Source organism: Schistocerca nitens, chromosome 1 (assembly GCF_023898315.1).
Source record: "Schistocerca nitens isolate TAMUIC-IGC-003100 chromosome 1, iqSchNite1.1, whole genome shotgun sequence".
Taxonomy (NCBI): Eukaryota; Metazoa; Arthropoda; class Insecta; order Orthoptera; family Acrididae; genus Schistocerca; species Schistocerca nitens.
In genome coordinates, this window is record NC_064614.1 from 865,110,046 (window position 1) to 865,125,542 (window position 15,497).

General features: G+C 38.7%; 1 protein-coding gene across 1 annotated transcript in view; it reads right to left on the bottom strand.

Annotated features, from left to right (window-relative positions):
- LOC126263553 (histone demethylase UTY) overlaps positions 1–15,497 on the bottom strand; it is a 371,377-nt gene that overhangs the window by 25,066 nt on the left and 330,814 nt on the right. The window contains exon 21 of the mRNA XM_049960649.1: positions 15,036–15,246. Coding sequence (XP_049816606.1) covers positions 15,036–15,246 — 211 coding nt within the window. The remainder of the gene's footprint in view (positions 1–15,035; positions 15,247–15,497) is intronic.

The window sequence follows — 15,497 nt, forward strand, 5'->3', positions numbered from 1 at the left end:
TCTAATGACTACTGAGGTCATTGATATGGAGTACCTGGCAGTAGGTGGCAGCACAATGCATCCAATATGAAAAACATATGTTTTTGGGGGTGTCCAGATACTTTTGAACACACAGTCTACTATCACCGTTCTTCATAATATCTCTGTTTATGGAAGGAAATCATTTAAAATAATATACACATAGACCACTTTTGCTACATTATGGGATTTTCCACTGCATCTTGCAAGTAGATACGCTTTAAAGGAAAATTTGGGAGAGAAAATATTGTGCTGGGAACATGTTACTGGAAAATCAGATATGATTTTATCCAATATGGCTACACAATATGAAGGAATTTTTGGAAATATCACTGAAGAAGAAAAATGTAACCCGTTACATTTTTTGAATAAATAATTTATTTCACAATAAGTAGTTTTGGGCCTATGCCCACTGTCAGATGACAACAAGGATTTATTGTACAAATTTCAAATTTATGTCCTGCAATATAACAGAATATCTGTGATTTTATAGTTTAAAAAAGCTTTTCACTATATGCAAGGTCTGCATATTTTACTTCTCAGTATATAAGTTTTATTTTATACATTACAATATGAAGATTTGCTTCACTGATGTGTGACATACTGAACCATGAGTTAGACTCAGGGCAATGTGGCAGACAGACAAATGTGTTCAATTCTGCTATGTTTACATCTGCATACATCATCTTAGCGACTTGGTTGGCTGTACCAAAGAACACAATGGCACAGCGATGAAATACGTCTACAAATATTACGTCGTTTTCTTTATAATGTGAATATTCTTATTCTTTGCCCAACTCTATGAAGATTAATAATGGAAAATCCACAATGGAATACCATTGAGAGTAGTACTGATTGCTACTCATTGCATAGAGGAGGCACTGAGCAGCAGATAGCTGCATTTGAAAGCAGATTGCTGGTTATTTTTAGCTATCTGATGAAAGTTCTTGATCCAATCAAAACTCTCTCCCTCTCTCTCTGTCTGCCAGTGTCATCTCTGGACACTGTGAGTAGTGATCTCGGTTGGTGTGGGTGGTGAGGGTCCAGAAGAACTGTTGGGTGGATGGTGGGCAGTCTAGAAGAACTATGGGGCAGAGAGGGCAGGAACAGTAGGGTAGGGTGGAGGAAGATGCTGTATGCTGCCCATGGGTGTGACAGCTAAATGAAAAAACTGGAATCATGTTGATTAGTTCCTTCCAGACACTACAGGTTGATTAGTTCCTTCCAGACACTACAGGCAGTAGAGGGTAAATGGTGTCATCAAGCAAGTGGCTGCTGGAAGCCTACACAACTGTCCAATGAGATCTGTCCAAAATGGCTGGATTTATTGTGTCATTCAGTAGAGTAGTCTGCAATTTTGTCTATTTTTACAGTCTTTCTCATTTCAAGATTTCTCATTTCATATCTGTATACTGCAAATTATATTTGATTATATCTTTGCTAAAACAGGATTTTTACACTTAAATTACGTAACTTTCAGCATGGAACAGGAGAAAACTCCTGCTGAAAAAAAGTCCTCATTCAAAACTGAAATAAGATATTTAGCTTACAGTATTTTAACTACATATAAATGAAATGTATTACCTTCTATCACAAATTAAGCTGCGTGGTGTTTGTTTGTTCATGTAAATAGGTGTGATGTGATTTAAAAGTTGTTCTAGTGAATGTAATCAAGAAGTTGCATTTTCAGAGTCTTCAACACAAAAACTGACACAGAAATACTCCCACTAATTCTTGGGCTGTTCATCTGGATATCGCACAGCTTCAACAGAGAAAGTTAATAACAAACACTTCTACAGGTTTCCCAGAAAACCTCAAGAGTTGCTTCTAAATTGGAAAAAAATGTTTGTGAGCTGTCACCTGATGTGAACTATGCTACTATTTTTGTTTGTGAGGAACATTTTTCCGAAAAAGACTTTATTCATAAACCAGATGTAGCCTGAACATGCATGTGTTTCGAAAATGTCTGACAGATGTTCTTTATGTAGATACTAATATCAGAAGTGGACTAGGTGAAATTGGTGCTAATGTACTACCAAGCACAACATGTGCAGTGGCAAGTGTTCATTATACAGCTGTTAATACCGGAAGTGAAACTGCTGTTAATGAATTATCAAGCACTGGTTTGCTGAACAGAGTAATTCTTTGAGTGATGCACTTTGTAATTTTTTTGTTTCCTCTCAAAATGAATCTACAGGTGGTGAGTACACATTCTTTTCCGAAACATCTTTTAATGACCAAAGTTGGGTTTTGGGGAAGGGGGGTTTCAAAAGCAGACTATAGTCCCATAAAATTAAAAAATGTACAAGATTCATGTGAATACTTTAACAAGGATATCAAAACTTAAAGCAAAGCTACATAATGGGAAATATGAATTAAAAACATTTACGGATTTAAGTGACAGCAATACTTTCTCTTTCATATAAAACTATTTAAATTCTGTCACCAGAGGTTTCACAGGCATGCAATTAACATACATTGACCAATCAAAAAATGCTAGGTGATGGACATCTGAGAGCAAGGTATTTGCTCTGTCCTTACACAAGCAAAGCCCTTGGCTATACAAATATTTGTCAGTTCAGTTTCCCCTTTCTTCTGTCAGGCATCTAAAACTCCCGTGATCTGCTGTACATTTTGAGCTGGGCTGGAATCCTGCAGTAATGAATGTACCACAAGCAGAAGTTGAAGCAGTGAACAACAATGATAAATATTGTGCTTTGTTCGATGATATGTCTTTGGAGAGAGAGAGAGAGAGAGTTGTATTATGATGCAAAGAAGCAACTAATTTCAGGTTTTTCAGGATGTAGGACTTTAGGAAAGTAAAATTTGTATGCAAACTACACATTAATATTTGTGGTCAGAGGCATACATAAACACTGGAAGCAGGTTGCCACACATAACTTAATCAGAACTCTGTTTCAAGTACTACTTTATAGAAGTTCTCATTATCTATGTCACAAGGCAACTGCGAGAAACAGAGCTGATGATAGTTTGCACAGTTTGTGACCAGACTTCAACCAAGCAGAGAGCACTGAAGGAACCGCACAATGAGAAATTTACTGAATTCAGTTCATTTCACTTTTTAGTCAGTGATGAACTTATTTGCAGTGATTTATGATGTCCCACAACTATTAAAAAATACTAGAAATGTACTCCAAAGAAATAAAATACAATTTGGGTATCAAAAGGAGGCCACTTTTGAATTTATTCATATGGCTTTTGTCCTGGATCAGCAGAAAATGTTTAAGACTTTGCCAAAACTGCATTTTGATATTAAGGATTCTTTTACTAAAAATGGAAGTTAAGGCAGCTGCAGCCAAGCTTAGTCACAAGTGGCTGCAGTTATTGAGAACTATGTAGCATTTAAAAATTTATCTGCAGAAGCAATATACACTGCAGAATTTGTTGAAAAGATATAGTGCTTGTTCGATTCACTAAACAGCTTCCATTATTATCCACAAGATGGCAACTCTTATCAGTTTGCCATTTCTCTAGTCACCACATATTGAAATGTGGTATAACGCATTATAGGAAATGAAAAAGTGGAAAGTTGGAGTTAGGAACAGGGAGAGATAGGACAAAAATTTTAAGTTTGTGGCAAACTATAATAAGATCACTGATGTTCTTTTGGAACCGATGAAAAAAATTGGTTTATTGAAGCATGAGGACTTTCAGTCAAGACCTGCTGGAGAATGTTTTGTTATTGTGTGAGGCAGATTGGTGTTGCAAACCCTAACCCAACCTGCTTTCAGTTCAAAGCAGCACTGAAAACAGTTATAATAAATAACATGTCCCTACCCACAAATTCACTAGGCATTAGTGTAGGATGGGTCAGAGGGTCTATGAGAAGAAAGTATGTGTTTTACTGAGTGTTCCCACATGTGCAGCTCAGAAAAGCTGGTGTTGGTGGGATGGATTCAAATGGTACGGGCTGTAATGCATTCACTTAAGTCACAAAATTATGAAAAGGGTAGTTGCTACTCACCATACAGCAGAAATGCCGAGTTCCAAGTAGGCACAACAAAAAGACTGTCAGAAAGTGAACTTTCAGCCAACAAGGCCTTCCGAACTTCCAGCATGCGAGGGTAGTTTGGGTCAGCAATTTCTGTTAATCAATAGAACAGAAAACTAGTCCACATTGCAAATTGTTTTTTTATTTTTTTATTCATTCAATGACTAGTTCAGGGCCAAGAGAAATTTTCAAATCATCATAGCAAAGTCTAAAATGGCATATCCGAAGATGTCAAAAATTTGCAATGAACATTTAGAGCGCGTACACAAAAGTACACACTGTAAATGTTCATTGCATATGTTTTACATCTTTGGAAATGCCATTTTAAAGTTTGCTATGATGATTTGAAAATGGGTCTCTGCACGATATTAGTTATCAGATGAATACAAAGGTAAAAATTTGCAACTTGGACTGGTTTTTCGTTCTACTGAAAAACGACTTCATTGAAAATAGACAAAACACATGCACGCACGCGCACGGGCACGCACACGCACACACAAAACCACAGTCCCTGGCTGCCGTGGCCAGACTACGAGCAGCAGAGCATGATGGGGGAAGCAACTGGTTGGTGGGAGGTAAGGAGGAGGCTGGGGAGAGGAGGGGAAAGGATAGCAGAGTATGGCAGGGGACAGTAAGTGCTGCTTGTGGGAGCATACAGGGATAAGGTGTGGTGGAGAGAGGGTAGGGCAGCTAGCTGCAGTCAGGAGATTAGACTGAGGCTAACAGTGGGGTGGGGATAGCAGAAAAGGGGAGAAGTAAAAAGACAGTGGGTGCATTGGTGGAACCGAGGGCTGTGTAGTGCTGGAATGGGAACAGGGAAGAGGCTGGGTAAGGGCAATGGATAATGAAGGTTGAGGCCAGGAAAATTATGAGGTTGCAGGGAGAGTTCCCACCTGTGAAATTCAGAAAATCTGGTGCTAGTGGGAAGGGTCAATGTGGCACAGCCTGTAAAGCCGCTTCTTAGCTGTCATTCCCACATAGAACACAGCATAGTGGTTGCAGCTTAGCTTGTACATCACATAACTGATTCCACAAGTAGCCCTGTCTCTCATGGAATAGGTGATGCTTGTGACCAGAGTGGAGTAGGTAGTGGTTTGAGGATGTATGGTACAAGTCTTTCATCTAATCTATTACGGGACGATGAGCCATGAGGCAAAGGGTTGGAAGCAGGGGATGTGTAGAGATACATGAAGATATTGTGTAGGCTGGTGAGTGGCAGAATGCCACTGTTGGAGAGGTGGGAAGGACATGGGTAGGACATTTCTCATTTCTAGGCACGACAAAAGATAGTCAAAAGCCTGGTGGAGAATGTGATTTTGCTCCAATCCTGCGTGGTACTGAGACACGAGGAGAATGCTCCTCTGTGACCGGATGGTGGGACTATGGAAGGTGGTGGGAGACTGGAGAGACAAGGCATGGGAGATCTGTCTTTGTACAATGTTGGGAGAGTATTTATGGTCTGTAAAGGCCTCCGTCAGACCCTCAGTATATTTCGAGAGGGACTGCTCATCATTGCAGATGCGATGGCCTTGGGTGGCTAGGCTGTATGGATGGGGGACGTATTGGTATGAAATTGGTGGCAGCTGTTGAAGTGGAGGTATTGCTGATGGTTGGTAGATTTGTTATGGATGCAGGTAATGATGTAGCCATCTTTGAGATGGAGGTCAATGCCGAGGAAGATGGTTTGGGGGGTTGAGTTGGGCCAGGTGAAGCAAATGGGGGCGAAGCATTGAGGTTCTGGAGGAATGTGGATAGGACGTCCTCACCCTTGATCCATATCACATGAAGATGTCATCAGTGAATCATAACCAGATGCGAGGTTTGGGATTCTGAGTGTTTAGGAAGGATTCTCTAGATGATCCATGAATAGGTTGGCATAAAATGGTCCCATGCAGGTGCCCACTGCTGTACCCCAGATTTGTTTGTAGGTAATGCTTTCAAAGGACAAGTAATTGTGGGTGAGGATATAGTTGGTCATGGTGACTAGGAACAAGGTTATAGGTTTGGAATCCATTGGGCATTGGGAAAGGTAGTATTCAGTAGCAGTAAGGACATGGTCATTAGGGATGTTAGTGTAAAGTGAGGTGGCATCAATAATGACAATCAGGGCACCATGTGGCAAAGGAACAGGAACAGCAAAGAGTACAGGAATTGCAAAGAGTCGGAGGAGGAGATGGTTGGTATCTTTTCTGCAGGAGGATAGGTTGTGGGTAATAGGCTGAAGGTGTTGATCTCCGAGAGTAGAGATTCTCTTAGTGACATCACATTACTCAGAAGCAACATTTTACCGTCCCCTACCATCCCTTCCCATACCTGCCCCAGCATCCTCCTTAACCCCCATCATGGGCTGCTGCTCTCAGTCTGGCCTCAGCAGCCAGAGACTGTGGTCATGTTGTTACATTCTGTCCTGGATTTTGATTCACTAAGACAAGCACACTGTGCTGTGCAGCATGTTCAGCAAATGTAAAGGCCAGCTGTCTCTTGGCACAGTTTGCTAACAGATAGTTGATTAGTGGACATGCTCACATAGAGTGGCACACAGTGTTGCAGTTAAATTGGTAGAGTACATGGATGTGACAGGCCTGGAGTAGATGGTAATGGGAACATGTATGGTACAGTTCTTGCATCTAGCTCTTTTACAGTGATATGGACCATGTGGCAAGGGATTGGGGGAGGCGTTGAATGTGATCAGCAAAGATACCAAAGCAGGGGTTAAACAGGGACATACAAAGATATTGCATATGTTAAGTGGTTGACATAATACCATTGTGAGAGGAGTGGGAAGAATATTTCTATCCCTGCCATGTCACTGCACATTTCCACATGTTGCAATACACCACCTTCCTGAAGCCCTACACTGCTATCCCTCCCCCTCTCTACCCCTGGTCCTCGTAAAGGATCTGGCCAATAGCTAAAAAATATCCAACAGTCTATTTTTCAGTCTGCTCTTAAATTTGACTGTGCTCAGGTCAGTGTGTCCTCTATGTGACGAGTAGAACTCTAACCTACAGATTTAATTTTTTAGAACTAATGGCAATGAACGGCCCAGTATTTTTCCTCTGTTTGGCAACATAATATTTAGTATTTCTTGTTGACTAACTAACAAAGCTCAGTTATGATAGTATGCATAATTTCTCTGTTAAAACAAAATTATATGTGGATGAAAATTTGTAGGAACATTCTGTTACTTAACTTTAAAACAATGTCCTACAATAATTCATCTATCTCCTGTAATTTCTGTTGATAGAGAGAGTATATTACTTCCATAATTTAGCTTTATTAATGAGTCAAGAAAAAGAGGGAAAAATGAAAATGACTGGGGTGTTCATTGCCACTAGTTTTACAAATTAAATGTATAGGTACCCTTCAAGATCTGGGCAAAGGATATGAATATTTGCATTATACAGTGAAGACCACAATACAGTATTCTATAGCCAACAAAGTCAGATGTCAACATATGCGTCTGCCACGTTGCCCTTAGTCAACCACATAGATACATGTCAATGTGTTAATTAAGCAGGCCTCTATGTTGTAGTGTGTGAAGTAAAACTTTTCCTCTAGTCAGTAAAATGTATACATCTTGTTTAAAATGTAAAAGCTTTTGTAAACCACAAATATTCTATTATATTGTAGGATATAAATGTGAAACTGTACAAGAAATCCTCACTGCTATGTGAGAATGGGCCTGCCTGAAAACAGTTATACTGAAATAAATTATTCATCAAAATGTGTGACCTCATTCCAATTTTCTATCTCGATGAAGATCAAATAATGGAGTGAATATTTTAGCATAAATTAAATGAGATTTCTGGTTTGTGATTAAGTTAAAAGCCCCTGATCTCTGAGTCAGTTTTGGTGAGTTCTATTCATGAATTGGAAGGCATCTACTAGCTACTTCTCAAGTAAATTTTACACTATGCACTATGGAGGATGCTTATTCACGATAATTTAGTCATGAAGTGTGATTTCCTCCCTTGTAGCTGGAAGTGGAAAATACACTGCTTAACCAGTTGTGGTCAACATACATCAAAATGACTCTTTCACACAGGCATTTGTTCTTGTGTGCCTTTTACTTTACTGCAAGAAACTAGGTTTTTTGTAAAAGTTTTTTGTTATAACGTCAAGTTTAACACATATATTTCAGAACGACACAACACATATAAGTCACAGAGTAAGTTGACAAGCAAGACATGTGTACACGTTAGCATTCGAATGAGCACTGACTCCCAGTCTAGCGGCCACTGCTCGGCTGGCCGCTTAGGTGGCACAGCTGCTGCATGGCTGGCAGACAGCGTCGCACGTAGAGGACACGCGTAATTGCATGGCGGCACATTAATAATACATTTGTGGTGAAGTTTAATCAAGGTATAATAAAGAATCATGATGAAATGAATGTTAATTCATTGATACATTCCTGAAAGTATTACAAACAGATAGCATATTACCTGAAGCTGTTAGCTCAGAATGACTTCACTGTGATACATTCATGAAAGTATCGATAAATAATCATTTCATCAAGATTCCTTATTATACTTTGATATAAATGTAGTATTATTATGATTATGATGGTTATTGTTGTTATTATTCTTGTTGTTGGCTGGTTGATTCAGGGAAGGGGACCATACAGCGAGGTCACCGGTCCCATCGGATGAGAAAAGGATGGGAAAAGAAATCTGCGGTGCCCTTTCAAAGGAACTATCCCAGCATTTACCTGGCGCACTTTAGGGAAATCATGGAAAACCTAAATCAGAATGGCCAGACACAGGATTGAATCATCGTCCTCCTGAATCATAAAACTTTGAACCTAGATTACTCTAAAATGCTCAAAAAGTACTTCATACAAGAGGATCATTTGTTTCATGTAAATATGTATGAAAATTGTGTGAAAGATGAGCAATACTGATGACCAGTTGGATGCATACTTCCCTTGTAAGAACAAAAATTATTTTTGTTTGTTCCTATCCACTGCACACCACTTCTTCTGTGAGGTTGCTATTGGTCTGTCCTCTTAATAGGTACTGTCATTTAATTATGACAAGAAGTGATGTACAATGTGTACACTACTTCTTTCTCTGCAGGACCCCCACTTCTCAATCAGCAGATGTTGAAGACTTTGAGAAAACTGTCAGCAATGAAATATTTGTTGAGTTTTCCCCTCATTTATTTGAGTGAGAAATGATATTTATACAAGGGTGGTTGGAAAACTAATGTAACAAATCCTCAGCAAGAAGAAATTTATTCATGACATCAAAGAAATACACAAAATTTATCGAGGCACTGGGAAACAACTTCTCATGTAAACACCATGGTTGTCTACATATTTATTACATTAGTAAAACAATCTGTTGAAACTAGAGTTTTTCAAGTTTGAGTATAAATATAGGAGTCTCTTAACAGCAGCCTCTTGAATATTGGCATTTGTTATGAAGTGGCAAGCAGCCAGGTGCTTGTTCACTGGTCGAAAGAGATGAAATTGCTTGGTGAGAATCCAGGCTGTATGGAGGCTGTTCCAATACAGTCCATTGTGCAATCACACATAATCGCAGCCATATGTGGTCACTGGATAGCAATCCCAGTCACTTCCTCCAAATCGCCTCCTCCAATTGTTTCTGTCTAGCACAATCAATGGCAGCATTCATGGTCTCTACATGGCTGAAGTAATCAACTAATAGCATTTCCTAGATGTCCAAAAAGACTTCAGCTGTTCTTTCCTTATCACAGCCATCATTTTGAACTTATGATGGGAGGGTCACATGATCACCTGGTACCAGTTGTACAAAATTTACAGCACTCTGAGGTGACCAGTGTGCTCCCTTTATGGGGTGACTAATATTTTGTATAGTAAGTGGACACAAGTTACAATGTTAATTACAAACTATAGACTGAACCATAATAATGTTTTGATGTAAGAAGTAGACAGCAGGTCGCACTGAGGTATTTTAAAGAACAAAAATTAAAGCAGAGACACTGAGTCGCAGACAGGCACAACAAAAAGACTGTCAGAAAGTAAGCTTTCAGCCAACAAGCCTTCATCAGAAATAGGCAACACACACACACACACACACACACACACACACACACACACACACACACACACAGTGCGAGTTGCATTTGCATGTATCTGTGTGTGTGTGTGTGTGTGTGTGTGTGTGTGTGTGTGTGTGTGTGTGTGTGTGTAAAGATAGGAAATTTGGAATTTACTATTGGTAAAAAACAAAAAAAAATGTATTTTTGGGATTAAAAGTTTGTTAGAATTAGTTTTTTTTGCTGCTAAAAGTCATTTGAGGGAAAGGGAAGAATCACAGGGTCAGGTTTAGATATTAAAACATAAAGCAGACCATGGCTGTGGAGAGTTGAATCTAGCAGCCTATCGCAGGGCCACTTGATACTATGGAACCAGCATTGCCTTTGGAATACCGCAAACCCTATTGAAGTTATAGTACAGAATGCCAATCTCAGTAGTCAGTACTTTTTACTTTGGAAGGCAGTGGCTGTTACATTTACGGCAAAAGTTTTTGAATTTTATTTTATTCAATTCAGTGTGAAAATCATGACTATTATGTTCAGTTATCTCTCCACGAAAAATTCTGAGAAAAATTCAAAAATAAAAAAATGTCAGGTCTAAAAAACAACATGACAGATGTTTTCCTTTGGTAACCTATAGGACAAAGAGTAACTTTAAACAGCTGAGAGAATTACCCACCACATGGTGCATGGCTGAGGATACCTTGTACCATTACTAGTCCTCATCTCCCCTTCCATCCCCTCCTTATTCCACTCGCATATGCAGTGAGGGAAAATGACTGTCTATGCTGTACTAGTCCTGAATTCTCTTATTTAGTCTTTACTGTCCTTCAGCACAATGTATGATGGCAGCAGTAGAATTGTACTGTAGTCAACTTCAAATGCTGTTTTCTCTAAATTTTCTCAATAGTATTTCATGAAAACAACATTGTCTTCCCTCTATGGATTAGAATTCACAGAGCACCTCCATAATATTCACATGCTGAACAAACTTACCAGTAACAAGTCTAGCAGCATGTTTTTGAATTGCTTTGCATGAAAACAACATTGTCTTCCCTCTATAGATTTGAATTCACATAGCACCTCCATAATATTCACATGCTGATCAAACTTACGAGTAACAAGTCTAGCAGCATGCTTTTGAATTGCTTTGATGTCTTCCTTTACTCCAATCTGGTGGGGATTCTAAACACTTGAGCAGTACTCAAGAGTGGGTTACACCAATGTTCTGTACACAGTCTTCTTTGTAAATGAGCTACACTTTCCTAACATTCTCCCAATAAATTGAAGCTCACCATTTGCCTTCCCTATTAGGGACATTAGGTGCTTGTTCTGTTTCATATCGCTTTGCAACATTGTACCTAGACTAAATCTTCAATAACAAGCTGCCATACTTCACAACAAATAATATTTCTATCTAAACCATCCAAACAAGAGTGGTTCTATCACATTTCTCTGTAGCACTCCTGATGATACCCTTGAACCTAATGAACTCTAACCACCTTTGAGAATAACATACTGGTTTCTATTACTTAGGAAATAATTTGAGCCACCCACATATCTGAAAACCTATTCTGTATACAATAACATGAAATTCAATAATACTTTTTTAAGCAGTCGTAAATAAAGTCAAGTCCTTGGCTTGGATAAAGAGAAAAGTCATTTAAATGAGTGCTATGGATAGACAGATTTTTGGCCACCCTCCTGCATAACATCTCCATCCTATCATCTCCAAACACATACTGAGTTACAAGACAGGTTTGTTCAGGAACAAAAAACATTAAAAAAGTATACTAAATTAAGAGATTGTAATTCAGACTTAACAAAGCTGTAATGGGAAGCAAGAATTCAAATGGCATTAAGTCAAGTGCCAGAAAATTAAATAATAATAAATAATAGAAATGGACATCACCAAAAATGGTAGAGGAGAACTCTGAATGTGATGAAAAAGAGAAAAGGTGTAATAAAGTCAGATGCTGAATAACAGATCAGGGTGCAAGCAAAATCTAACATACAGGACATAGCAGTGAAGTGTGAGAGAGGTGCCAACTATTAACAACAAATGGACAGAAAATGTGAATTAGGAAAGACTGCTACTCACCAGAAAGAGTCAGCAACGAGCAGTGAAAAGCTATTTTAAAAGTAGACAATTGGATGTTTAGCTGCCACACAAAATCCTTTGCATGGTGGAGTGTGTGTGTGTGTGTGTGTGTGTGTGTGTGTGTTTGCATATCTGATGAAGGACTTTGTCCAATAGCTACATATTCAGAAATCTACTTTTAAATGTGGCTATCCACAACGAAGTGCTTCCACTATGCAGTGACTAGCAATCTACTCTTAATTCATATCATAATACCATCCCAGATTTTTCCACTGTTTAATAAATGGACAGACATCATTAAGCTCAATGAGTTTACTAAAATAACAAAATTTTTCCAGTAGGCCAGTCCCATAAAAAATTAATTAAAACAGGGAAAGATAAATCACACGAATGTGTAATGAAAATGTAAAATGACTCACTCCACATTATTATGATTAATCATACAAATGATCCATGGAACATGTACCTAACTAACTACCTAACAAATCAACGAATCCAAAATTTATAGAAACTAGTCTTCCTCTGGCAAAGCCTAAAAGTGCATGAATGTTACAGCCTGATCACACAAAGGGTATGTCAGATGCTTCTGTCAGCATTGTGCTTTGGAGCAGAACAGTATGGTCTGTCTGTAAACTGAAGAGCGAGCAACGCTTTTGGTGGGGGAAGTGGCCTTTCCCGGAAGAACACTGCCACCGGCGTACAGGGGCACCCAAAATCTGTTGCCCGTTACCTGTCTAGCGGTGTAGATCGGCATGCAGTGATATACGTCATTTCTGTTCATGGGATCTTAGTTGCCCATTGTCAGTCAGTTAACTTTGTATACTTACTGATATGCTTCGATATCTGGAGGAGATGGATAATGGTATAGCATTGCAACAACATATGTAGAATATGAAGAAGAGGAGGTATTTGCGGAGTAACGAGTGTTCTGTCATCTCTAACGTTATTACAGCGTGTATTAAAGGGGCGACCCAAAAAGAACTATAACTATAATAATATTACCAGCCCAACCAAAGGGCGGCAATTTATGCTAACTTAAGCCTCGTGCAATAGGACGCATAAGGTAGGAACGTGAAAATAAGCCGCATGGTTTACTGGAATCGCCACGAAGGAAAACTAATAATTTTGGGAGAAAACCCATCGTTATAAGACAGTTTCAAAATTATGTAAAACCTTTGATGCTTATGGAACACTAAATCTCTATCTCGGTCACTATTCACCTGATTCTAAGACAAATTGCTTAAAACATGTGCCCAATTGCTATTTCAAACACTGCTGAAATTTTCTTCGAAACATGTACACCGATTCTGGACTTCTAAGCAAAAAGCTTGACCTACGAGGTGCGTTCACATATTAATTTTTATTTTTTGGTAAGAACTTTATTTGTTAATGTACAGTAATGTTATCCTCTTCAAAATATTACCCATCACATACTGTACACTTATGCCAGTGCTTTTTCCAATTCCCGAAACACTTTACAAACTGTTTCTTTGGGATAGTTTATAGGTCTCTTAACTGTGCATTTTTAATCTCATCCATGCTTGTAAAACCATTGTTCTTTAAGGCCTGCTTTGAAATTTTTGTACCACTTGTATGCCCTTGGTTTATTCGTAACAGGTTCACCACAAGCAATATTTAATATTTCTAAAAGTTTCATACACTTTATTCCATTCTTATAACAAAATTTAATGCAGGTTCTCTTATCTATTTTTATACAAAACAAATACTTGTGATGCTACCACAACACATGTAATCTTTTTGACAGCTGACAACAGAGTAAATACCCAATACGCATAACATTGTACACATACTTTTGAGACATGTTTTCGGAGACAGTGATAAAAAAGTAGTGCCAATCGGACTAATACAACACACAAAATTATAAATTTCTGCTTACTTTTTAAACACTCTTCGTGTTGCAAGAATTGTTAAGTTTCAATGCAGTTAGGTTGGGGTTGGGTTGTTTGGGGGAGGAGACCAGATAGCGAGGTCATCAGTCTCATCGGATTAGGGAAGGATGGGGAAGGAAATTGGCCATGCCTTTCCACAGGAACCATCCCAGCATTTTCCTGGAGCGATTTAGGGAAATCACGGTAAACCTAAATCAGGATGGCCGGACGCGGGATTGAACCGTCGTCCTCCCGAATACGAGTCCACTGTGCTGGCCACTGCACCACCTCGCTACGTTTCAATGCAGTCCTTCAAAGAAAACTTCTACCTTTTAGTAGCAACACAAAGTAGGAACAAGCCTTAAATTCTACATATTGATTGCATTATATGGGGTTTGTTTTACGAATAGTAATAGAGGAACATACATTCACATGAACAGCCATTCAGTCCTATGTTTGTAGTAGAATCCTGAATTCCGTTTTTATGTTAATATTATTTACTCTATAATGTTGCGTTTTGAAAGAATCTATCGTTTTTTGTATTCCTTATGGTCTTAACACATTTGTCTAAAAATATACGCAGCCACGACATATCTGTACACGGCGCCGCCACAGATTTAAAGTGCGCGCCCCGGCTGGGTCGGTATTACGTTGTGAAACAGCCTGTAGGAGCACCTTGTGACGTAGCTGGGTTGACAGAGTGGGGACTTGCTCGCTCACTCTTCAGTTTACCGACAGACTATATAAGCTATTCTTTTACTCATGACAAATGGAAAATTACTAATAGACATCAATGTTTTTACACTTCATATTATGGTTAAACCAGGGAAAGAAATACAAGAGTAGTTTCAGTGAGAACACTGCCTTTCCAAGCACACATTTCACTGGTTAGAATATGAAAGACATAAGATTAAATCTTCTATGTGACTAGTAAGTTTTATGTATAAATTGATGTGTTATCCTCAACACATATATACATGTAAATACTTACTTGATCAACTCAAAAAGTTTAGGATCAGAAACCTTAATATTGCGTGCGAGGTTCCAAGAAAGATGGACCATTGGAACAATACTTTTGAAACTTTGAAGTTTATTCCACTCATAGCGTTCTATAGCCAACTGATACTGCCTTGCAGTCAGTGGGCCAACATTCCATGCAATGTTGTTGCACCATCCAACAGCCTGAACCCAATGAACACAACCTGAAAAAAAAAAAATAAACTAAAACAGTAGTCACAGAAGAGAAATTTCAAGGATATCTTTAATGTACACAAACAATTTTATGTTGTACTTTACAAGCAAGAAGAAAAAAAGTGTGTAACTTCTGCTACTGCATTAATTAAACATTTTAATGAATAATTAAGTACCACAGCGTTGTGGCTGCATGCGTTAAAATCCCACACAATGTTGAAAAATCCAGTTCCCTGAAACCTCATTAAATAGAGAAAGCCCA